At 45.5% G+C, this 26192-nt stretch overlaps 1 protein-coding gene across 1 annotated transcript; it reads left to right on the top strand.

The window, feature by feature from the left end:
• Window positions 1-5342: 5342 nt before the first annotated feature.
• On the top strand, window positions 5343-13606 carry TGIF1 (TGFB induced factor homeobox 1; the record flags this gene model as incomplete). Its single annotated transcript, XM_079717748.1, has 3 exons — window positions 5343-5367; window positions 11594-11820; window positions 12625-13606. 3 exons carry the CDS (start codon window positions 5343-5345, stop codon window positions 13198-13200), a joined length of 828 nt encoding a protein of 275 aa, XP_079573874.1. The 3' UTR covers window positions 13201-13606.
• Window positions 13607-26192: the final 12586 nt, after the last annotated feature.

Genomic DNA, 26192 nt, shown 5'->3' with positions numbered 1-26192 from the left:
AGGGAAGAAAGGGAATTCCCTGGTGGTCCAGTGGTTAGGACTCTGTGCTTCCACTGCTGAGGGCCCAGGTTCAATCCCTGGTTAGGCAGCTAAGATCCTGGAAGCAGAGCAGCCAAAAGAAAAAAAAAGAAGAAAAAAAGAACAGGAAAAACAATGAACACAGTAGAAAACTTGACGAAAGTTATGAATAGGTGAAAAGAAGAAATAAATGCACAAAAAACACAAGAACGTGCTCACCTTCTCAAACCAAGACATGTGAACCTTAAAAAAATTAGGTGTCATGTATTTGCCTAGGAGATTGACAAATATGAAATTGATTGATAATGTGCAGTGTTAGCAAGGGTGTAGAGAAAGAGGTTTTAAATATGTAAGATGATTTGGAGGGCAATTTGGCAACATCTGTGAAATTTTTGAATGCACAGCCCTTTGACTCAGCTAGTCTACCTTCCAGGGACTCCTACAAATATACTCACAAAAGCCCCCAAAGATCTGCACACAAGCTGACATTCTGTTGAGACACACTGGTTCAGTTTGCCCTCGTTTACAATCCAGAAGGAGCTCCTGGCATTGGTTGGTGCCTATGTTTTATCAATTGTTGAATATTTTAACTATAATTGCACTTTCTTTTTGTGCTTAGTTACAAATTAGACACTATTTAAATGCTTAGCACAAAACATACATGAAAACAGCAAGCTGCAGAATATCATTATTGTTTGGATCATGGACCAGGGGTCAGAATGGCGGGACAAATGATTGACCTGCCCTTCTTCGTCTGTCAGATGGGGATAATAATAAGGCGTGCTTCTTAGGATGTCTTCAGGAATAAAGATTAAAATATGTGAAGTATTTAACGCTGCCTGGCATGTTATTTACAATAACGGATTGTATTCTTATTAACGATTCTGACAGTCTCATTTTCATGCATTATTTTGTTTGAGAAATATTTATTGGGTCCCCTTATGGTTGAGGCCTTGTGCCAAGTTCAGGAATATTTAACAATAAGCACACATTTTAGTGGGGGGTATCAAAGGACAACAAACACTAACAGTTAAATGAGCAAAATAATTAAAACTTGCAGTGTTATGGGGCTTCCCTGGCTGTCCAGTGGTTAAGAATCCGCCTTCCAATGCAGGGGATGTGGGTTCGATCCCTAGTCGGGGAGCTAAGATCCCCCATGCCTCAGGGCAAGTAAGCCCTCATGCCGCAACTACAGAGCCCACGCACCACAACTAGAGAGAAGCCTGCGTGCCACAGTGAACAGCCCACCCACAGCAACTAAGAGCTCGCGCAGCCAAAAAAAAAAAAATTGTGGGGCTGTGGAAGAAAAGAAATAAAGGGTTGAGCGAGACCTGTGGTTCTCTACCAGAGGTGTCTCCCTACCCCAATTTCTGTCCCCTCTGGAGGACGTTGGTAATGTCTGGAGATGTTTGTCACAACTTGGGGGGAGGGTGTTACCAGCCAGTATTGGTTAGCCGCCAGGGATGCTGGTAAACATCCTACAATGCGCAGGACAGCCCCCTACAACCGAGAATTATCCAGCCCCAAACAGGACTGCGGTTGAGAACCCCTGAGCTAGATGGTGGCAGCGAAGGTAACTAAATTTAGGTCAAGTGGTCACAGAAGACTCCTCTGAGAAGATATTTAGGCCAAATTCTGACTGGTGAGAAAAAGCCAGATGGGCAGCAAATGCTATGGGGCCATCCCAGGCAGAGGGGACTTGAAAACAACAAATAACAATGAAAAACCCCCTTACATTTGAGTGTAGTATACATATGCGCATATGGAGAGTGAAGGGGTCAATTAAGAGGTCTTTCCTATTTCACTATGTATACTTCTTTCTTGCTTGGATTTTTGAGAACAGTCTCCCCTCCACCCCACCCCGCCCCTTTTTTTGTAATTAAAAAATGAGGAAAGAAAAAAAGCAGGCAGGTTGGAAGAGAGCCTCTGGTAAAACTCCAGGTAGATTTCAGAGAAGAGCCAGGTTTTAGAGCAACCTCCATGTGCTCAGGTGGCCCTGGTGTTGTAATCCGTGGTCAGTCTCTGCCCTATACTATACTGCCTTCCACATCCACTAGACCCTCCACAGATGATGCGAGAACACTTGATTTACAGCCAGGTAATTTATGTCCAGTACTTGGTTTTATACCTTTCAGCTTTGTTATATTTGGATGTGTTATCTTGACTTTAGGAAAAAAATAATAACCTAGCTTACTAGTTTGAGTATTAAATGAGGTCATTTAAATTGTTTCATAAACTGTAAAACACAGTACAGATCATGATATTGAGAATAGAAAGGTTAGAGGCTGTGCTCGACAATTATCTTTCTGCTTTGTCCTGTTGAGTTCAAATCCCCTCTAGGGAAAGAGAAATGAGGCCTGTGCTACAGAGGGAAAAAAGGGCTGGGAAGGGAAATGCAGGCCAGGAGAAAAGTGATTACAAACAAAAGTAGTAGCACAAGTTACATTATTCATGTAACTAAGGGGAGGAGAGTCATGCTGATGGGACAGATAAAATCACAAGATGGTTGTAGCCCAGCCCCAGGCCCTTGAAAAGACAATGGTTGGCTTCTCCTTAAGCAGCCTGGGACCCCCTGACCTGAGATGTCAAGAGATGATTATAGAACCCTTGTGCAGTGCTTGGAGCCCCGCAGTCTGCATATTTTATAAAAATATCTGTTCCCCAGAGAGGAGAAGCAAAAGGGATCCAGTGACTGTGAGTCATCATTCCTCCGTGTAAGACAGTGCCGCGTGGAATCAGGCTTTATCAGCGGTCACTGAGATGAAGGAAATAAATGGCCTCCAATCACTTGATGGACCACGTATCAAAATAATAATAATAACTGCAAGTATTGATACACTTTTCTGGCTTATGCGCCTTTCCAAGTTTCTTTTTGAGTTTTTTGCTTTTGAAGGGTTTTCAGCTGTGAAAAGTAACTTAACTGTGTCTTTTCTTGGCCTTGAGGCAGCCTGGGAAGATAAGACACCAAATGGAACTGAGTGCCTGGAGGGAAAAAATAATGGTGTAAAACGATGATCGAGTACCAAACACTTTCTCACTTTTCATTCATGCAATTTTCCAATATAATTAACATCCATATGAATTCAGCAAATAATACATAGTAAATGTGAATCCACATTTTTTCCCCCCAAGCACCGGGAAGAATCTAAAAGGACACTGGATCAGTTTCACCGAGAGGCCCTACCTGGGATATTTAGGGACTCACAGAGCCAGAGCTGAAACTTGTTTTTCCACCTTGAGAAAAGCAAATAAACAAAAATATCCTAAGCAATTGCTGGTTTTTCAAGCCCACTCTTTCGGGTTGTTTTCCTGGCCTGTGTTACGCAGACTCCAGGCACTTTCTTCCCAGAATGCACCAACAATCCAAAGCTTCAAACAAGTTTGGGACGGGCCTTGGGGATGTGGGAGGGAGGACATCGACCCGGGGGAGGGGGCCCGTGTTCCTCTCGGGAGCATCTCGCCAGCTTTAATAACAGCTTCGGTGTGATTCGCTCGAGCCAAAGGTGAGCATTGCCCAGATCAAGCCGGACCTCCAGCGAAAGAGTTGAAAGTTCGACTTTCTCCTCCTGGCCATTTGAAAAGAGGCTTTTAATTCTCGGCGCCCCTTCCCCTTCCCCGGTAAAGTTTGTTTTCTAGCTATAAACTCCCTGCAACCCTCGGTTTCCATCTCGGTTACTTGAGAATCGCAATAATCAGCCAAGTTCGCTTAGACGAAGGAAAAGATACCTTTGTGTACATAATGAGAGCCACCGCGTGGCCGCGGAGAACCACGCGGAAGAAGGAAACAGTTTTGTCTCGCGCTGGTGCAAACGGCCAGGGGGAGGGTTAAGCCGACCCGAAGGCGGGTTTCGTGGACCGGCTTCGAAAGCGGCCGAGGCAGCCGAAGCGGCTTTCGAAGTTAGCAAACAAAGCGTCTCCCCAGTAACCGCCCGGCTCCAGACGAGGCTCCTGCCACCCCGACCGCTGAGGCGCAGCGCCGGCACTCCGGCTCCTCCTCCTGCGTCCCTCCTCCCCCTTCTCCCGGTCCCCAACGGATGTGAGCCACCAATCCCAGCAACAAACAACCCTTCAAACGCGGGAGCGGAGCGGCCCTCTAACGGGCCCCTCCCCGCCCCACATCTGTCCTGCGCGCGGGCGCAGCCGCTGATTCATCTGCAGCCAGGCCGGGAAGGAACTGCGCTCCGGCAAGTTGCAGGGGAGCCCCTCCAGGCTGGTGGTTTCCCCCAGGACCATGTTCCCCTCCTTGGTCGTTTTAGATGTGTGTTCTCTTAGGTGCCGAGCAGTCGGCACACCACAGGAAAAAAAAATCGTAAGGTCGCTCCCTTCTTAGACTGACGCTGTTTTCCTTGTTTATTCATTTTAAGTCCTGTAATTGGAAAAAACCACCCAAGCTTTGTAAACTCTGGCCTTATTCACTCTCGAGACGGGGGTGTCTTTTTTTGGGGAGGGTGAATGGGGGGGAGGCTGGCTTTAATTTTCAGTGTAATCCTAAAACAGAGGCTCCAAAATCTAGTTAGTCATCGTTTGGCTGCCTTATTCCTCCTTGGGTTGAACCTTATTTCCACGGAGCTTCTGCCGGGTTCTTCACAGAGATTACAAAACAAAAACAGCACAGAGCAGAAACTGGAGGCAGACTCGGGAGCTGACGTCTCTATTAGGCTAAATTATTTACGTTTGGGTTTTTTTTTTTTAAGTGATGGGGAAAGTCTTAGTGTGGCATGTGACAGTTCGTTTACTTCAAAACAACGAAGGGGACAAACACGGGGAAAGGAGAGGAGAGGAGAAGTCTTTTTAAAGGGTAGTTTCATCTAGGAACTCCTAATGGAGTCCTCCTAACTTTCAACCAAATTAAAGCAACAGGAACATGTATTTACTTAATGGTTAGTTTCTGTTTGAAGTACCGGGGGTGGGGGGGTGGGGAGAAAAGGGTCCCCTAGCAGGATATAAGTCCTAAAAGTAGACTCTGTTTACCGAAACAGATGAGCGCCCCCGGGGGTGGTAGCCCCCTTCCCATAAAGGCGGCACAGCTGCCCGGGTCCGGGGGTGCGGATGTCAGGCCGAGTCTCGGCGAGGCGGGCGCGCGTCCGGGCCGTCCCCAGGCAGAGACTTTTAAAGAGCATGTGAGCATGACAAGTGTCTGTCCGCAACATGTTAGATTTCGAAACTGCCTTGCAATCCAGTCCGGAACTCGCAGCTTTAGCCGGGGGGAACAGACTTTCGCCCGGAGTGTCTGTGCCTCATCCTCACCCCCCCGCCCCCCCACTGTTGCTGTGGAGGAAGAGCCCCCGGAGGAGAAGGGTGCGCCGCGCCGCGCCCGCGTGTCAATGGCAGCCGCGCATTCTGGAAGAAGTTGGTTCTTGTCCCGAATACTTTTCCTACGGAGCCCCGCCCCTTGAACCAGCAGCCGCTGTCTTCTCCAGTGGCCAGAGCGGGGACGCTGGAGTTGGGGCAGCTGTCAAAAACGAAAGGGGAGCCTTTTCTTCCCTGGGGTGGAGGAGGGGGAGGAGGAGACGGCCTCTTTTCCATCTGTTGCAATTTCCTAACCAAACGCACCCTCGCCAGTCCCGGGAAGAAAGGCCTAAAGTAGAAACTCGGGGCGCTCCGCCGCCGAGCCGGGGATGCAGGCGGCGTGCGCGCAGTGGGGAGCAGCGATCGCGTTTCTGGGCTCGGCCGCCCCCACGAGGGACGGGTGACAGCGGCCCGGGGACGCGGGGTGAGGCAGCGCGGCCGCGGCGCTCGGTGCTGTCCTCCGCGGCTGGAAGGTGCGGGGGAGGGGCGGAGGAGCGGCGGGGCGGGCGGGGGACGGGGCGGGCGGCTGGGGGCGGAGGCAGGACCTCCTGTACCTTCCCTCCTCGCCTCGCTCACTCTGACAGCACCGAGGTGCGCCGAGCAGGAGCGGGGAACAAAGGAGCGGAGTGGGGAGGGGAGCGAGTTGGGCGAGGGGGAGCCCCCGGCCGGCTGCCAGAAGATCCCGGCAGGAGGAAGCCCAAGTGTCACTTGAATTCCACCCAAGGAGCGGGAGCCTGGGATCCGAGCGCCTTGTTTAGCAATAACGGCTGGAGCGCGTCCTACAAGTTACGGGAGAGTCGGCCGGGAAGGAGGACAATCGCTCGGCCCCTCCGCCCTCGCTCCTAGCCCCTGGAGACCCCAGCGTCGCCTCGCGCTGGAAGGGGAGCTCCAGAATGAAAAGCAAGAAAGGTAAGGCTCGCGGGCTGCGCGCGCCGTGGACGCGAGTCCCAGGGAAACGTGCTCGAGGGGCGGCGCTGGGCTCGGGGCGAGAGTGACTTGGTGGACTTTTCCGCCCCGGGGCTCGCAGGCCCGAGCGGCGGCCGTTCTCTTTGTTGAGGCTGCGTCTGAAATGGCAGTTGTTGTTTTCCTTCTAGACACAACACCGAGGGGCTGTTGTGGGGAGACGAGCCTCTCCACGCTGCTGGCACGTTGTCAAGAAACACGCTCGCCGCCTTGTTTGTGCGCCTCCAAGTTTCATTGTCTCCGCCGACACCCCACGCTCGCCGCGTGGCTTCTTGCTCTTTCTCGCGGGCGGGGGAGTGGGGTCCGGGTCGGGGGCACCCGTGCCCCGCTTTTCCCCGTCGGGACGCTGGGCGGCCCGGCCGGCGGAGCCGCGGCGCCTTTGTCTCAAAGTTGGGCTCCTGGGCCCCCGCTCACTCCCGGCTGGGCCGGGCACGTCTTCTCCAGGGATGGGGCGTTTACACCATCGGAGGAAGGCGACTCTGGACCCCAGGTCGCTCCCGGGTGTTGTTCCCTTTGGAAAGCTAGACTTTTCAGAATTTCCAGCCTCTACAAGTTTTCCCACGATGTATCTGGGGCAAGAGGAAGAGTTAGGACTGTGGGCAAGCGGCGTGCAGTCAGAATGAGTTCAAGTGTGACATGCAGAGAGTGAGTCTGTCATTGTTTCCACGAAGAGTTCTGGAAGCTTTATAACTGAAACTTGCCGTCAGTCTGGTTTAAAAACAAAATACACAGAAAGAAAAAGGAAAAAAAAAGACACCACCACGAAAGGTCAAAGAATTTTAACTCCCTTTTGAAGTTAACTTTTCAGTCCCTAGCAGAGAGGTACCCCCGAATGTTCCGTCGTGGGCCGGAGTTGGCTTTTCTGTTGTGATTTATGTTGAGTGGTTCAAAACAGAAGTTAATCGCTCGGGGAAGCCAGCGCGGGCGGGTTGGGGGGGAGGGGTGACTACTGCGCATGCCCAGCTGCGGCCAGAGTTTCTCTAGCTCCACATTCTTTCAGACTCGTCGAGCGAATACGGTTAGAACAGACTCCCGTTAGAGTGGGGCAGCCTCGAAGCCGAAAGGGTTTCCTCGGCCACATTTGCGCCTTGGACTTCTGTTCGTTTGATCCTGGGCTGGTGCCTTTGAAACACGCGGAGCTCCCCACCTCCCGCTTTGCGGGCGGGAGTCAAACTACACGTCCACCCCGGGGCCTTGGTAGTTGTAGTGGAACTAACTCCCCGCGCGTCCTCTCCCCGGGGACCCTGAAGGGCGAGAGCGGGGGCTCAGAGGTTTGGACGTTTAACTGGGCTCGGCGAGAAAAGGCGCGCGGGGAGCGCCCGGGGGCGTCCAGGGAGACCAGGTCAACTCGTGGAAGGCTGACAGGTCCGATCGTCCCTGGGAGGCGTTCTCTCCCTCCTGGTGAACTGACTGGGACAAGTTGGGTTGTTTTTGACGGGTGCGTCTTGTGATCCGAGAGCAGAGCTGGGCTTGCGCCGGGGCGGGCTCCCCCCATTGTTCGGGCTCTGGCGGGGAAGGCAGTGATGATCCTCCCCGACCACCCGTAAGGCTTTGGGGTACCCCCCCGGTATTGTGCCGGTGCCCCCCCGTCCTTCCCGGCTACCCTCTCTCGGCGCCCTCCCCCCACGCCAGCCAGGGGACGGGGCAGGAACCCGCCGGTCCCTGGGTAATTTTCGGGGCGCGCTGCCCCGGGGCGCGAGGTACTGCTACCGCGCCGACTCATGGAAACAATGAAAGGTGACGTGTTGGAAGGGAAACTTCGCGACTGGTTCGGAGCCCTTGCGGGGGAGCGGAGACTGCCGAGGTTGCCCGGGTTTCTTTCCCTTTTTAGGTTTTCCTGGCAAATCCTCTGCGGGTGGGCAGGCCCCTGAGGAGGTTGAGATTCACGGCCCCGTTTTCAGTTTCTTCTTGTAATCTGAAACTCCAAGGCCTGGGTTTGCTCTCACTCGTGCGGTCGGAGGGGCGACTTCAGCGGGGGCCGAGGAGTTGGCGGAACAAAAGCTCCCGGGCCGGCCGGGCCGGGCTCCTCCCTCGGCGGGTCCCTGTAGGTCCTGCCCGCCCCCGCCCCGGCCTCCAGCCACCTGGGGGCCCCGCGCCCAGTGGCCTCCGCTAGGGCTCCGGAAGAGACCTGGCTCGCCGAGTTGGCCTGTCCGTTTTATAAAAGTCCGTGAAAATCTTTTCAAGTTTTGTTGAAAACAAAAGCACTTAAAAACTCAATCGCGGAGCCGGGGATTTGGTAAGACTGGTTTGTGACAATAGTGTCTCGTCTTAGAAAACTGAGAATGCCCAAAAGATCTCCCCAGAAGATTTTCAAACAAGCAGGAGATTCGTTGAGGAAAATCCCCTAAGTCTCTTTGCTCCCGGTTTCTGATGATGTGGGATTCTTGCTTCAGACTTCTGCGGCTGGGTTCATCCCAGCGCTCCTTGGATTTAGTGGCTGAGGGGTTAAGTACGTTTCCCGTCGCTTCTCCTGAGATGTTCTGATCAGGAAACCTGTTAGGTTAGGTTTGCTTTTTCCTATTTGTACCCTTAAGCGTTGCCTTCAGTTATTCTTATTCCCAGATCCTTTTCTAGTCTCTTGAGATTTTTTTTTTAAAAGTCCAATTTCACAACCACTGTCTCTGTGGCCCTCCTCCGGGCTCTGCCCCTCCCCCTGTTACTACTCAGGAAAAAAAAATTGCTTTTTAGGGCTGTGGGATTCATAGGGCATCTTGTGGCTTTCTAAACAAATTTCCTTGTATGTGGATGGAGTAAAAGAGGCTTGTGATCCGCCCCCCGCCCCCGACCACCACATTTTTTAAAGTGTGAGCAGAGGAAACGTTTGGAAACAAGTCGTAACCGGGAAAGTGTTCCAAAGTTCTGTTACAATAGGAAATGAGTAACTTGGAAAAGTCTTTTTGTTTTTCCAAGTTGAGCCACAATCCGGAGGGAGAGTTGTAATGAAAACAGCCCTGACAGCAGCAAACGTGGTTTGCTGTAGTGAAATATCAGCTGGCACAGCCAAGGAATTGAAGTCTTAACTTCCTGTTCCGTCAGCTTTTGTGCACATATTGGAAATATTTGTTAAGAGGTCCGGAGGTCTGGCCGCTCTTTTATTTAAATGAACTGAGAACAGAGTAAAGTCTCTGCAGTTTGGTGTTGCTTAACTGAAACCTGCTTTTGTGTCACTAGCCTGTTTTGAAAGATCAGGCTTCTTGTCAAACTAAGTAAGCAGATCAAAGGACAGGCTTTAGGGGTTTTTTGTTTGTTTCAAACTATTTGTGATTATCAATTTACAGTTGGGAATTCACTGTTCAGTGAGCAGACTTTCACACTGTTTCTAAAACGTTAAAAAAAGGAGGTGGGGTTAATAGCCTAGAGAAAAAGTTCTGGCTTTTCAGACTTTTTGAAGAGTTTAAACAAATTGCTTTATTCACTTTTGCTTTAGTCTTTCAGTTACTTGACACTTTTTAAAAGTTAAGATTTCTTTATCAGAGCAAATGTAAAACAGGAACATTTATAATTTCTTAAGGTTTTTTTGTTAATAGTTCTTCACCCAAGTTTCAACACAGGTTTTAAAAGTTTCTCATCTTCTCAACGGTGAAAGCACTTTCAGTTTTAAATGTGCCTCCTTTTTTTTTTTTTTTCTTTTTTCTTTTTAAGCAGTTTAATGAAATCTGGGTAGAAAAACATCAGATACACAGCTGCGGTTAAAATTTAGGATTGCTGGGCCTTTTATTGATGGCTGTTTGTTAATTAAGCCTTGAGCCAAAGTGAATTTGCAAGATCATCCTACTCTTTTGTTAGAACTTGCTTTACTTTGTCTTTGGAAGGTTCTGCCTTTTCTGCGGACACTCCCTCCAGCACCTTCTGCCCCCTGCAGTCCAAAACTGAAAATGTGTCACCAAGAAGAGTTAGACTCAATTAACTGATGAGCTAGCTCATCAACAAATCTTTGAATGAGTAGCTTTTTGAGTTTCATTGTGTTAAAATGCTTTGAAAGGATGGGGTTTGGGAAAAGTTCCTTTAAGATACATTGAATGGTTTATCACTCTGAGGAATATTCTGTTTTTATTTCCTATCAAGGTAAACCACTTGAGCTTATGTCAACAAAGTTAAAAATGCCTACCTTTAAATGTCATGCTACTTTAATTTCCTTTATATAGAAATACTGGTTTTTCAAGCATACTATAGTTTGTAATTTATTTATGTTTTAAAAATTCTGAATTGTCTTCAAAAATGAGAATATACGTCTTTAGTCAGAGTAGCCTTTTGTAGTTTTGAGACGGGGAAGGGTTAAAGTTCAAAATTATCTTTAAATGTCTAAAAGGGCCAAGTCTGAATTTTTGTAGAACCCAGTCTGTGTGTGATTTAAATATTCTCTATGGGTGTGACTTTTTAAAAATTTCTGGTAGGATTAAAGTGCTTGTAAACAAAAGAGAGTTTCCTCTGGGGGTTGCATATTCAGTTTTCTTTGTCATGTAATGATTTAAAGCTGATCTCTGCTTATTGATATGTAGTATCCTGGGTTTGGATTAAACTGGCAGTTGAAATTTATGGAAGTTTTAAAATTTATTCACTACGAGGCATCTTTTGATCTCTTACATTAAGTACTAAAAATAGAAAAACATTTTTATGCAGTGAAACTGAAAACTTCAGTGGTTGTTTGCATTTAGTAAAAAGTGACTAGTACTGTCCATTAAAAGTAGGTGTCTAGTTTTGAATAAATGGAGGTAGCAATGAAAAGGAAAAGAAAAGGAATTGGCAGAAAATTCTGCCATGCATTTTATCTTTAAAATACTAACTGGGTTACAAGTGTAATTTTCTTGGCTTATATCAGTGGAAAAAAATCTTCCTTTTTATTTAAAACCTTCAGTGGAAGAGAGAGGAAGAACAGTGTTTCAAAGGTATATTAGTTTACTCGTTGGATTGTTCTTCCTAGTTAGCAATGACCTCACGGAGAAGGTTGTCAGACACATCCCGTCTGCTTATGACACCTTTCCTGTTTCACACGTGGCAAGCAAGCTATTCGCTTTAGGTGCAGCTTTGTCTCACTTGCTGGATTAGACATTTCTGAGCATCATTCAAAAGGAATGTGAGGTGTTGAATCCTATAGGAAAGTGGGTACGAAAGGGAATCTGCCAATGGGCTGGGAATCTAGAATATGCTGCTAGTCGAATTACTCTTGAGATTTCGCATGAGCTCTGGTGTTTCAGGAAGGAAAACACCGGTTCTTCGCTTGTTTGGCTCTCAGGAGTTGAGAAAACACAGTTGTGCTGAGTGGTCAAAAGAGGTGAGCTTTGCTGATAAAAGTGGCTGATGGCTGACCTCTGTCCTCTCCTAGGTGTTGTTGCCGCGTCTGGCAGTGAGACCGAGGATGATGACAGCATGGACAGCCCCCTGGACCTCTCCTCTTCTGCTGGCTCAGGCAAGAGAAGGCGGAGGGGCAACCTGCCCAAGGAATCCGTTCAGATTCTCCGCGATTGGCTGTATGAACACCGATACAATGCTTACCCCTCAGAGCAAGAAAAAGCGTTACTGTCCCAACAAACACACCTCTCTACACTACAGGTAAGGGAAAGGAACACCAGCTCTATGCCCCGGGGGTGTGGTGGGTTTTTTCCCCAAAGTCACTTTACAGCATTCCTGTGTAGCAAGTCATTAAGTGCCTCCCCACTCAAAAAGGGGGGGGCATATCTTTTTTTTGTAAACTTTTTATAGTGCTAACAGCTAATAGCTGGCTATATAGAGAAACAGAAACACTTGACAGTCATCTGTCAAATAGCATTTCCTTTAATGCCTAAAAGAGCCTTCCTTTATGCAGCAAACATAAGAAGGAGGTTAAATCTTACTCTATTGCCCAGGAAACTGGTTTGATATTTAAACAAGTTCAGACTTCAGTGAGGTAATTCATGTTCTGTCTGTTGACATAGTCATTTGAACTGGGAAAAATCAGTAACTGGGAGGAGTGGCTCTTTTCATACAGGAAAGGTTTTCCTGTAGTTGATTAACTTAAATGCTGGGGAGGTAGATAACAGGTTAATATGGGGAGAGTTAAAAGGTAAAATTCCCTCTCTAAAATCATTTTCAGACGTTTGCGAATGTATACCTTTCTTTTCCTTCCTCCTGAAAAGGTTTAAGGATGATGAGAGACCAAAAAGGGGATTTGTATTAGAAAAAGAGGAGGTTTATGACAGGAAACGCCTCTCTTTTCTTGGCCGGGCTCAAATACCTCTAAATAACGTTGTAGGTCCCGATAAGCCTTTTCATGCCTCCTTTAACGCAAAGAGAGAGAGCAGTAAGGCGCCCCCAAGAAGGTTCTCGGGTGTGTTGGCGGAGTGTTAAAGCGCTTAAAACATCCCCGTATGATTTCAGGTCTGTAACTGGTTTATCAACGCCCGGCGCAGGCTCCTCCCCGACATGCTGAGAAAGGATGGCAAAGATCCAAATCAGTTCACAATTTCCCGCCGAGGAGCCAAGATATCTGAAGCCAGCTCTGTGGAGTCAGCAACAGGCATCAAAAACTTCATGCCGGCTCTAGAGGAGAGCCCTTTTCACTCCTGTACAGCTGGACCCAACCCAGCCCTAGGGAGGCCACTGTCTCCTAAGCCATCATCCCCAGGATCCATTTTGGCTCGTCCATCAGTTATCTGTCATACCACTGTGACTGCATTGAAAGATGTGCCTTTCTCTCTCTGCCAGTCAGTTGGTGTGGGACAAAACACAGATATACAGCAGATGGCAGCCAGCAGCTTTACAGACACCTCCCTCATGTACCCAGAGGACACGTGTAAATCTGGACCAAGTGCACACACACAGAGTGGTCTTTTCAACACTCCTCCCCCTACTCCACCGGACCTCAACCAAGATTTTAGTGGATTTCAGCTTCTGGTAGATGTTGCACTCAAACGGGCTGCAGAAATGGAGCTTCAGGCAAAACTTATGGCTTAACCCCTTTTTTCAAGCAAAACAGTTCTCAGAAATGTTATGATTGCTGGGATGATGGCAAGAGATGAATTGCATTATTTTATATATTTTTTTATTAATATTTGCACATGGGATTGCTAAAATGAAGCTTCCTGTTACTGAGATGTTGTCAATGGAATACAGTCATTCCAAGAACTATAAACTCAAAGCTACTGTAGAAACAAAGGGTTTTCTTTTTTAAATGTTTCTTGGTAGATTATTCATAATGTGAGGTGGTTCCCAAGATCATGTGATTTTTTTTTTCCTCCCCTTTTTTTTGTTGGTGTCTTTTTCAGACTGTGCAATACTTAGAGAACCTATAGCATCTTCTCATTCCCATGTGGAACAGGATGCCCACATACTGTCTAATTAATAAATTTTCAATTTTTTTTCAAACAAGTATGAATCTAGTTGATTGATGCATTTTTTTCATGACGTAATAAAGTATTTTCTTTAAAAAGTACTGTAATGCAGAGTATTTTGTTGAGGGAGGCGCTTCTTAAAAATGAGTAGGAATATAGCACCCCAATGAGCAGGAAGTTGGGGGTAGGGTGGAGTGTGAGTTTAGGGGGGGTGTCACCAGCTCTTTGAAGAACTGTGGACAAGCCAGGCTGTATAAACAGGATGTGTGATAATTTACTCTTGATAGGAGGCATAGCAGGCCCTTAAATCTTTACTTAAAACTGCAAATTGGAATGAATCGTTTCCATCCGTGTTTAGCTAACCACTAAATCCCTTGGTGACCTAGTCTGCGTATTTTAAGACCTGACCCACGTTGTAAAGGAAGATCTCAAAGCACGTGATCATGACTCAAGTTTTCAGAAGTAAACAACCCAAGCAGTTCTTAGTATTGCCTCTTGCATGTTACCGTCTAAAATAATTTTTGTTTAGTGGTCCAGTTAGGTAAGGCCTTTACATTTAAAAGCATCTTTTAAAACATTGTCTAAAGTGGTTAAAGCAGTAGGGTTCTGTTTCCCATGGGACTATTAGTTGATTAGGTTTCTTTCCTAAGGTCACGGTTTGTGAAAAGTGGTGCCATACACAAGTGGAGTTTGTTGGGATAGACAATTCTTTATGAAGCCAGGATGGCTAGAAGGGAATTGGTGGTGTTCCTTTCACTTACATGGTTGAGCAGATTTGTCACATGCCACAAAACCATTCTTTGTAGTCATGCTTAGTATGAGGTTTCTTTGTTATTATAGTCATGTTCTTTCCAGCCCTGCCCCAGCTATGAATTATCTAAGTTTGAGGGAGCATTAGAGCTTCAGTATTGTTTAAAGAATGTAGGAAAACTCTTTCAAACTTAAGTTTGTCTAATTTTGAAATTCTGTTTAGAAGGTGCCTACTGTAGAAAGAGCTAAACTCAAAGACTTCTCTAAGTGGAAGAGAAAAACTGATGAGGACAGCCAGGAGTTGGAAGAAAAAACAAGGGAGGAGAAGGTGGTGCCTCTAGCCTGTGAGGGCAGCTTTGAAGGGCTCATCAGCTTCCAGTGGGCTAGCCCCACCTCAGAGTTGCAGAAATAGACAAAACCAAAACTGAAATAATGTATATAAAAGGAGCAAAGTAAACAAATAAAAATGAAAAATCAAAGGGGATTAAGAATCATTACCTGCTTTAATAGCTAGATCAAATGCTGAAATCCTTTGAGTACAGATAAGGGAGGCCAGCAAATCCTGAAAGGCTTCCCTTGATAAGACATTTCATTAATCATACTGGGCGGGGGAGGGGAGAAAGCAGTCATGTGAGTGATTTAGAAGAAAGATAAATGTCAAGGGTTAAATGGAACCCAAACATTAAAAAAGAAGAATCACCCCAAATGGATCCAGGTTGATAAATAACTGGTGTGTAACAAATGTAATTGGAAAGGTACATGTAAAAAAGTGCTTATTCAAATTGGAGCCAAATAGAAATAATTGTTATGCTTAGTATTTGCATGAAATATCTTTTTTCATTTGTTTACTTTTAACTTGTGGTTTTTTAAAATTTATTTATTTTTGGCTGCATTGGGTCTTCATTGCTGCGCATGGGCTTTCTCTAGTTGCGGCAAGTGGGGGCTACTCTTTGTTGGGGCTTCTTATTGCGGTGGCTTCTCGTTGCACAGCATGGGCTCTAGGCTCACGGGCTTCAGTAGTTCTGGCTCGCGGGCTCAGTAGTTGTGGCTTGCAGGCTCTAGAGTGCAGGCTCAGTAGTTGTGTTGCATGGGCTTAGTTGCTCCATGGCATGTGGGATCTTCCTGGACCAAGGCTTGAACCCGTGTCCCCTGCACTGGCAGGTGGATTCTTAACCACTGTGCCACCAGGGAGGCCCTAACTTAATTTGTATTTAAAGTTCATCTCTTTAAGATAACATGTAGTTGGGTCATGCTTTTTTAACTGGCCTAACAATGTCTGCCTTTTACTTGGTGTGTTTAGTTGGTTTATATTTAATATAACTACTGATATGTTTGGATTCAGTTTACCATTTGGATTTCTTCCTCCCTCTGTTCCTCTTTTCTTGCCTTTTTTTGGGTTAGTTGAATATTTTGTTATAATTTTTCTATTGGCTTTCAAACTAAATTGTTTTTTTGTTTGTTTGTTTGCGGTACACGGGCCTCCCACTGTTGTGGCCTCTCCCGTTTCAGAGCACAGGCTCTGGACGTGCAGGCTCAGCGGCCATGGCTCACGGGCCCAGCAGCTCCGCGGCATGTGGGATCCTCCCGGACCGGGGCACGAACCTGTGTCCCCTGCATCGGCAGGTGGACTCTCAACCACTGCGCCACCAGGGAAGACCTATATTGTTTCTAATGGTTGTTCTAGGGGATTACAGTATACATCTTTAATTTATCACAGTCAACTTAGAATTAATATTATACATCATACAAAATATAAAAACTTGGAGCATGGGGCTTCCCTGGTGGCGCAGTGGTTGAGAGTCCGCCTGCCGATGCAGGGGACACGGGTTCGTGCCCCGGTCTGGGAAGATCCCACATGCCGCGGAGCGGCTGGGCCCGTGAGCCATGGCCGCTGGGCCTGTGCGTCCGGAGCCTGTGCTCCGCAACGGGAGAGGCCACAACAGTGAGAGGCCCACATAACGCAAAAAAAAAAAAAAAAAAAAAAAAAAAAACTTGGAGCAGTATGGTTCCATTTACTGTCTTCTTTTTTGTTGTTTTTCATATATAATAGCTATACCTGATAAATCCAACAGTATAATGTTATAATTTTTTGTTTGAAATAGGCATGTGTCTTTTTTAAAAATTAAGAGAAAAGAGAATGTATACAGGCATACATTGGAGATACTGTGGGTTTGGTTCCAAAGCACGACAATGAAGTGAATATCACAAAGTGAGTCACACAAATCTTTTGGTTCCCAGTCCATATAGAAGTTATGTTTACATTATACTGTAGTCTATTAAATGTGCAATAAAAAATGTACATACCTTAATTTAAAAATCCTTTATTTGATAATGAATACTAACTATCATCTCAGCCTTCAGCAAGTCATAATCTTTTTGCAATACTTAATAACATCAGAGATCACTGAGGGAATGCCCTGGCGGTCCAGTGGTTAGGACTCTGGGCTTTCACTGCCGAGGGTGTGGTTTCGATCCCTGGTTGGGGAACTAAGATCCCACAAGCCACACGGCGTGGCAAAAAAAAGAAAACTCACTGATTACAGGTCACTGTAACAAATAGAATAAAAATGAAACAGTTTGAAATACGGCGAGAATTACCAAAATGTGGCACAGACATGAAGTGAACAAATGCTGTGGCACCAATAGACTTGACACAGAGTTGCCACAAACGTTCAACTTGTAAAAAACAACACCTGCAAAGCACAATAAAGCAAAGTGCAATAAAACAAGGTATGCCTGTGTATAGTCTTTTTTTTTAATATAAATTTATTTATTTATGGCTGCATTGAGTCTTCATTGCTGCACGTGAGCTTTCTCTAGTTGCAGCGAGTGGGCTACTCTTCATTGCTGTGTGCGGGCTTCTCATTGTGGTGGCCTCTCGTTGCAGGGCATGGGCTCTAGGCACACGGGCTTCAGTAGTTGTGGCACGTGGGCTCAGTAGTTGTGGCATACAGGCTTAGTTGCTCCACAGCATGTGGGATCTTCCCGGACCAGGGCTCAAACCCATGTCCCCTGCATTGGCAGGCAGATTCTTAACCCCTGTGCCACCAGGGAAATCCCTATAGTCTTTTATATTTGCTAAATATCTACCATTTCTGATGTTCGTCATTCCTTGTGAGTCTGAATGACACATCATTTCTCTTCAGCTTGAATTTTCTTGAGAATTGTGGAGGCCTGCTTGTGACTAATCATCTATTTTTGTTCACTGAAAATGACTTTTATTTTACTTTCATCTTTGAAGGATAGTTTCACTAAAGATACAATTCTGGGTTGTTTTTTCCATTACTTGAAAGGCATTTATTGTCTGCCTTCCATTGTTTTTGAAGAGACATCAGTTGTCACTTGTATCATTGTTCTCTTGTATGTAATGTCATTCTCTGGCTCTTTCATCTTTGTATTTCAGCAGTTTGGCTATGATGTGCCTAGGTATAATTGTAGTTTATCCTGCTTGGGGTTTGTTGAGCTTGGATCTGTAAGTTTATGTTTTGTTTTGTTTTTTACCAAATTTGGGAAATATTGGCCATTATTTCTTCAAAAATATTTTCTCTTTTCTCCTCTCCTTCTAGAACTCCCATAGATCTCTAGAACTCCAGTACATTATCTGAGATTATCATGTTTTTCTTTCATCTTTTTAAAAAATAAATTATTTTATTTATTTATTTTGGGCTGTGTTGGGTCTTTGTTGCTGCACACAGGCTTTCTATAGTTGGGGTGAGCAGGGGCTACTCTTCATTGCAGTGCACAGGCTTCTCCTTGCAGTGGCTTCTCTTGTTGCGGAGCGTGGGCTCTGGGCGCGCGGGCTTCAGTAGTTGTGGCTTGTGGGCTCTAGAGCACAGTCTTAGTAGTTGTGGTGCACGGGCTTAGTGGCTCTGCAGCATGTGGGATCTTCCTGGACCAGGGCTCGAACCCATGTCCCCTGCACTGGCAGGCGGATTCTTAACCACTGTGCCACCAGGGAGGTCCCTTTTCTTTAATCTTGCTTCTCTCTAATCTTCAGATTGGATCGTTTGTATTAATTTTTAATTCACCAACTCTTCCACTGTCTCTAAAGTGCTATTGAGGCCATCCAGTGAATTTTGATATCAGTTATTGTATTTGTCACATGGAGAATTCCCGATTAGTCCTTTTTTTTTATCATTGCTATTTCTCTGCTGAGATTCCCCATCAGTCTATTAAATAAGAGTATGTTTTCCTATAAGTTATTTATAATAGCCTCCTTAAAGTTTTTGACTGCATTTAGCTTCAGTAGGAGTCACATATTGATACTTTTTTCTTGTCTGATGATGTTTTACTATACAGTGGACGTTATGGATGATACATTAATAAGGACTCTGGATTCTGCTACATTCCTCTGAAGAGTGTTAATTTCTGTTCTGGCAGCCAGTCATTTGGCTGGACTGAAACCTCAGTCTCCTTCTCCCCTGTAGTAGATAGTAGCTCAGATCTCTGATCAGTTCTTTTTTTCTTTTTTTCTCCTGGTACGCGGGCCTCTCACTGTTGTGGCCTCTCCCGTTGAGGAGCACAGGCTCTGGACGCGCAGGCTCAGCGGCCATGGCTCATGGGCCCAGCCGCTCCGCGGCATGTGGGATCTTCCTGGACCGGGGCACGAACCCGTGTCCCCTGCATCGGCAGGCGGACTCTCAACCACTGTGCCACCAGGGAAGCCCGACCCTCTACTTTTAAACTCTGAATCAGGAGTTCTCAAACTTATCTACACACTGGAATCATCTGGAAAGCTTTAAAAACAACTGTGGCTTGGATTTCGGAATTTTTTAAAGATCCCCTGGTGATTCTAGTACATAAACAAATTTGGGAACCACTGCCCTAAACTATTCTTTAGCCACTGTTTCTCTTCGTAAGTAGAACACTGGGAGTCGACAATTTATTCTCTTTGCAGACCTAGAAAAATTTGCTTTTGTAGTCTTTTGGGGCATTTGACAGTTTTTGTAAAAGAAATGCAATTTGCTGTAGAATTATCACCCAGGTCAGCTTAACCAATGAGAGTTTAATTTGGCACTGAGTTCATACTATGGTGTACCTGTAGCCCATACAACATGTAAAACCAAGACACTAACAAATAGACCTAACACTGTAGGAAGGTAAATGTGGGTTTGGATCGAACCAAAAAATAAAGTTTATATCTGGAACCTGGCCAGAGAGTAAAAAGCAGTATTCAGAGATCAAGGTTTAAACAGTCTCAGTGAGAGGAGAATGTGTCAAGACTTGACCTCTCACTAAAAACAGACTGCCATCTTAGATGGGTTTTATGATTCAGAGACTGAAAGCAGAAAATATTGAACAGATACCTTGTGGCTGAAGAAAAGGAGTAACTTAAGGTTGACAGTCACAATAGGACAGCTGACAAATGAGGGCAGCATGATAAAGCAATGGAGACCACAACTACAAGGATTTCACCAAATGTCAAGGAAACAGTCTTGCATGAAATATTTTATAGACACTGGAGAATGTACAAACTCTGAAGCACTGAGTCAGTGACTTACAAATGGAATCAAATCCCATGATAGGAATGCACTCAGACTTGCAGAGAACAGACATTTAAGTAACAGCATAGAGATAAGGAAAATGAAACAATAGAGGGGTTTTTCTAGAAGGTAAATTGTTATCCTAAGAAGCCTTGCCAACTTGGTTTTCTTGTTTTTTTTAATATTCAAAACTTGTCTTCATAAATAAATTACTGAAACTTGAACATGGTCACATTTGATTGGATCACTGAAATTTATGACCTTAGGACAAATTCAGCTTTTCTATCTTGCCTCAAATTATTGCTAATATGTATATATTTAATACACTAAAGGCATGTATTCTTTTCATATAAATTTTAATATGAGGATAGGGCTTTTAGAGACTGTAAATAGATTGAAATACAGTAAAAGATAGTCTTTTTAACTTTTAACCCTTTAAATAAAATTTTATTACCTTTTGGCTTGTTACCTAATCTGATCACTAATGTTTTGTTGCTTTAAAGTTCTTTGAAGGGAATTCCCTGGCGTTCCAGTGGTTAGGACTCCGTGCTCTCACTGCCAAGGGCCTGGGTTCAATCCCTGGTGGGGGAACTAAGATCCCACAAGCCATGCTGTGTGGCAAAAAAATAATAAGAAGAAGTAAAGTAAAAAGTTATTCCCATTGATTTTTGTTTTGGAATTTGATTTATTCAAATGAGTTTGTGAAATGCCTATGTGTATATTTACGTTAGCTAACTTTTCTTTTCCTCCAGCCTATTCGTACAGTCAGTCTCCACAATCTGGAACATCACTTACTTTAAATTCTCTCATCAACGGTCCTTCCAATTGTAACATGGTTTTCTGGTAGCATCTGTAAGTCCAGTACTGAAATAAAAAATGTTAGAGTGATTTGGAAAAGAAAAGCTATAATATTTATTGAAGACTTTATTATTTGTTATATTATTATTACAACAGTTCTTGAACACTTTGGGTGCATATCTCATTTACTCCTCACAACCCGGATGAGAGATGTTATTCCCATTATGTAGCTGAGGAAACTGAGACTCATCTGAGCCCAGCTTGTGTGTGGGTACCAGCCGTAATAGAGCCACGTTCCCTGCAAGATTCTGCAAGTTCACTTTCCACATACTATGCCTGAAATGAAACAACTTGGAACCATCCCACTTTCATCAGACTGTTCAGTAAAGATTTGATGGTCGCTTTGGCAGATGATCATATGCAAGTTTTCTCTTTCAAGTACCTCCACTTATTTTTCTGCTATCAAACACCCCCTTCCCTCCACCACTCCATTTCTTTTTGGCCACGTCTGCTTCTCAGGGAGACTTGCAGAAGGTGACACGTCCTCCTGGTTTCCTAAACCTTATGATGAGCCAGGGCCTGAAATAACTCTCCAAGGCCAAGAAATCTGTTTTGTAGTTTCTCTAAGTCTTAACACTTAATCTACTATTCAATGCATTTCATTTCCCTAAGTATTGGCTTTCTGAGCCTGTGAACTTGGCCTACTACCTTTTTTAGTATGTTTCTGTTTTTTATTTTGATTGAAAATTTTTAGACTTGTTCTAGTGGCTATAGTTATTCTGTGCTGCTCCTTTCAATTTCCTCTGTACAAAAAAAAATATGTCTTTTAAGCTATAGTTCCCCAAATAGAGATGAAGGAACTGCTCTGGGACAGAGGTACAGCTTCATCGAATAACATGCTAAGTTTTTTTCTTTTTCTTTTTTTCTCTTTTTGGCCACACTGCACAGCTTGTGGGATTTTAGTTCTCAGACCAGGGATTGAACCTGGGCCCTCAGCAGTGAGAGCTCAGAGTTCTAACCACCAGACCGCCAGGGAATTCCTAACACTTGAAGTTTTAAAGGCAAGTAAAGATTTCTGGCAGTGCCTTTCCACCCCTCTCCTCCAAACCCCCAAACATCCACCTTTTGTGAAACCAGAGCCAGAGGTGTTAAATGGTATACACCCGGGGCAAAGATCAGCTTTAAAATAAATAAATACCTCTGTGGGAAGAAACAAAAGCAGAGCATTATTTTCCCTTCAGAGACCTAAGACACAGCAAGAATAAACTTAGCCTGTGTAAGTTTTCTAAAAGGATTGCCACCTCCAAGCTTGACTAAAAGATTAACTTTATTTGGTGAGGTGTATTGCTATTCGCAGGCAGGTGCTGCCCTGATGCGCCAACTCCCTGTTAATCTGAACCTGCAGAGGCGCCTTTGATTGCTCTCAGAGCCTCACCGGCTTCCCCAGTTGGCTTGGGAAACATCAAAAGAACTGTAAAGCAGACTCTAATCTCAGCCTTCCTGTTTCTCCATCTGCCTACTGGGTTCACACAACAGCATGTTTTCTTCAGTTAAAGGGCATTTTCCCTGATAATACTTGGTGTCACAATGTTAAATGGACAGGTTGGGGGGGTGTCCAGGGGTGTCCCTCTTTGTAACTCAAATCTCTGCCAATGGAGGATTAGGGCTCTTAGGCTCACTTACAGGGACATTTATGTGGGTACCTAAATTAATGTCTGCTGGCCTGATGCTGAGTAACCAGGAGAAACAGTTCAGTGTAGAGGAACTCTTATCAGTACAGCAGCTATTAAGTGCTATATATTCTGTCCATCACAATGGCACTCAAATAACAGGTGTGGGCACGGGTAATATGGACTCTGTCAATGGATTGGAAATTCTGAGTTACAGACATACAGCACTGTTCCTTACCAAGACACATTTATATTCAAGGGTGATAGGTTAGATAACATCCAGTCTTTTAAAAATTTTTAAATTAAATTCTACGGTCAGTTACAAGTCAATACTAGTCCTTAGGCTTTATTTCCCTTCCAAGGCCCATGCAATTTTGGCCTCCAGGATTTTATACATCTGTATTTGGATTTTCAAAAATGCTTTAGGGAGTTCCCTGGTAGCCTAGTGGTTAGGATTTTGGGCTTTCAGTGCCATGGCCCAGATTCAGTCCCTGAACAGGGAACTGAGATCCTGCAAGCCTGAGATCCCACAAGCCACGCAGCGCAGTCAAAAAAAAAAAGAAAAAGCTTTATTTTTTACATTGCTTCGGGAGGTATTTTAGAACTGGGGGCACAAGTGAAAGAGATTTGAATTTATGTAGCCTCAAGCAAGTTTTTTGTCATCTCTAAGCCTGGCTGCTGCTTCTCTAAATTTGGTGAAAATAAAACCTAAATCTCAAGGTTGTTGAGAGGATTCAATGAAGTAACGAGGGGAAAACGCTTGAAATGTTTTAGAGCAAAGCAGATTGATCTACAAATGTTGTTGCATCTTAGACAGAATGAATCTACCTCCACACACCCACCATTACCTGGCCAGGTGCAGAGTCCTGCCTGACACAGCCACCTGGCAAGTTCCTAATCCGGTTTCAGCCTTTGATCTTGTCCTGCCAGGCTTGGCCCCGCCAGTTCTTCCTGCCTCCAGCCTGTCTTCACATCGGCAGCAGTTCAGGTCCCCCACCCCTAATGCTGTGTCTACTGCCTTCTCTCTGAGGATGTTCTACAAAGCAGGGGTATGAGGGCTTCAGAAACGGGTTGTACGTTGGAGACAGTGGTGGCCGCTATGCTGAAGACTAGGTAATCATCATCTCTCTCAAACTAGCTGTTTGAGTTTTTACCACTGGCATCATTCCTGCAAAGTTCAAAATAACACTGGTTCTTAGTTACTAAAGTGCTGACCATCCAGAGCCTCTGACTTGCTTTCTCCTTCTCCCTCTGGGCTCACTTAAGAGGAATTCTCTGAAGAGATTTCATTGTGCCTTTTGTGATATTTTTTTCCCCCTGTTCTTCTGAAAGATGCTAAATTTATTATGACTGAAAGAATTTTTTTCATTTCTTCTCGGAGGGCTCTTTGGGGATTATGTAGATAAGAAAACTGGGTTTGTCTCTTAACCTTTTCAATTTACTTACTTGTCCAAGCCTCCGTTTCTTCATCTGTCTGTTTTATACTCCAGAGACTATTTATCACACATCACAGTCTTTTAACCAGAAACAAGAACTGGCTGAAGAGAATCTTATGCGTCCATTCTTGGATGTTTTGCCTTTGCTTCCTTCCCTCCTCACTCAAGGAAAATTTCTCTCCTTCAACTCTCCTCTTCCTTCACTCTTTGCCCTCCTTTTTTCTTTCTTTATCCCTTTTTAAATCCCTTTACCAGTTTATTGTAATGGAGATTATAAAGGATACAGTAGCCAGATAAAGAGGTACATTGGGTGAGGTCCAGAAGGGTCCCCAGCACAGGAGCTTCTGTCTCCATGGAACTGGGTACTCCACCCTCCCTGCATGTGAATGCTTTCGTGAACCCAGAAGCTTCCTGCCTTCTGTGGTTTTGATATACACTCAGCCCTCTGAATCTGCAGTTGTGAACCCCGGATACGGAGGGCCAACTGTATTCACTGTATTATGGCCATTTTATATGAGGGACTTGAGCATCCACGGGGCCCTGAAACCAACCCCCCAGGGAAACTGAGGGGTGACTGCGATACCGTGGGTAATCATTAGTTAAATCCGTTTCACCTGTAACCTGCCTTCACTAATCAAGGTCCTTTTAAATGTTGCTGCAAAAACCTTGCTTGTCTTCTAAGCCGCTCGGGAGCCTAAACAATAAGATGTTTTCCAGGAACCTGGATCAGCTGTGTCTAGTTGGAGCTAAGCTGGTTAAGACTGGATAGGGAAAGAAGGAAAAAGAGTAGATGTAGGTATATGTGGCTGATTCATTTTGCTGTGCACCTGAAACTGACACAACATTGTAGATCAACTATACTCCAATAAAAATTGCAAGAAAAAAGACAATGGGACCACTGACTCAACATCTGGGCGTGCTCTAGTGTGTGCTCGGTAACCTTTTTTTTTTTTTTTTTTTTTTTTTTTTGCGGTTCGCGGGCCTCTCACTGCCGTGGCCTTTCCCGTTGCGGAGCACCGGACGCGCAGGCTCAGCGGCCATGGCTCACGGGCCCAGCCGTTCCGCGGCATGTGGGATCTTCCCAGACCGGGGCACGAACCCGTGTCCCCTGCATCGGCAGGCGGACTCTCAACCACTGCGCCACCAGGGAAGCCCGCTCGGTAACCTTTTGATGTCAGAGGGCCGAAAACCCCACCCTCAGATCTTGCCAAGCGCCTTCACTTTTGAAAGTGCACAGGCTGTGGCTGAGTTGCGCCTGCGCAGAACGAGGATGAAGCACCTGTCTCCCATCACCTTTCTCCTCGATCCCCACGCCTGGGACGTCAACTCATCCCATAAACACCCCAGGCCCTCAGCCTTGTGGGAGGCGATTCTGAGACTTTCTTCTCCTGTGCCTGCGTTAGGCTGTCTTATGTATAAACCCTCTTTCTGCTGCAGAGCTTGGTGTCTTAGTGTTTGGCTAGCAGCGCGTAGGGCAAAACAAACCTGGTTCAGTAACAACTTTATAACTGAAGCTGCCGCTTGATGAAGAAGGAAGAGCGTTGAGCTTTACTTCAGGAGAACTAAGAGCGATACTAGGCCAGGATGACCCTAACTTCTCCAGGTTGGTTTTCTCATCAGTAAAGCTAAAGGGTTGGGTTAAACCTACCTCTTCAGCCTCTGAAAGCTCTAACTTTCTAAGGACATAAATACTAATACATATAGATCTGATAAGTGTAGGTTGTTTGAAAGTCCCCTGAAATCGGATCATCGTAAACTTAAGTAAAATGTTTACTGTGTGACAGAACGCAAGTAAAAAGTTTAATATAGGGGTCTGCAGATGATGAAATGACCACTTTCTCTGGGCAAAACTATCAAAAGGGTGACTAAACTTTAGGGATGACGCTTCAGTCCAGGGAAGAGAGGAGTCTATGTTAAAATTTTGGAGGGAATTCCCTGGCAGTCCAATGGTTAGGACTCTGCACTTCCACTGCAGGGGGCATGGGTTCCACCCCTGGTCAGGGAACTAAGATCCCACAAGCCGTGTGGCATGGCCACACACACAGACACACAAATTGGAGAGTCCCAAGTGCTTTGCTTCAGGTAGAAGGAATGGGAATTGATGAAGAGGATGCAGGGTGGGGGGGAGGGGATGGGGAAGCGGGGAAAGATGAGGTGTTTCCAGGAGAAGGAGACGGAGGCGGGAGAGGAGGACCTGTGGCCTCGTGGCTGCGGAGTGCCAGCTGGTCCTGCCAGGACCAGGTGTGTTGGCCTTCACTGGAGACAGAACAGGGGAGCAGCTCAAGGGCCCATGAGATTTCTTGAGGACAGAGCTCCAAGAAAACCTGGAGTTGATTAGGCAAATGACTAGACTTGTAAACTTAGAAATCAGAGGGGCATTTAGAAACTGGATAGGAAAGAACCTTACGACTCCAAGGAATAAAATGTGTAGCCTCTGAAGTCAAGATGTAGTGCGTTTAAAACGGAGCAGTCTTGGGC

Source organism: Hyperoodon ampullatus, assembly GCF_949752795.1.
Source record: "Hyperoodon ampullatus genome assembly, chromosome: 13".
In the NCBI taxonomy this organism is placed as follows: domain Eukaryota; kingdom Metazoa; phylum Chordata; class Mammalia; order Artiodactyla; family Ziphiidae; genus Hyperoodon; species Hyperoodon ampullatus.
This window is presented reverse-complemented; position numbering and strand designations above follow the sequence as displayed.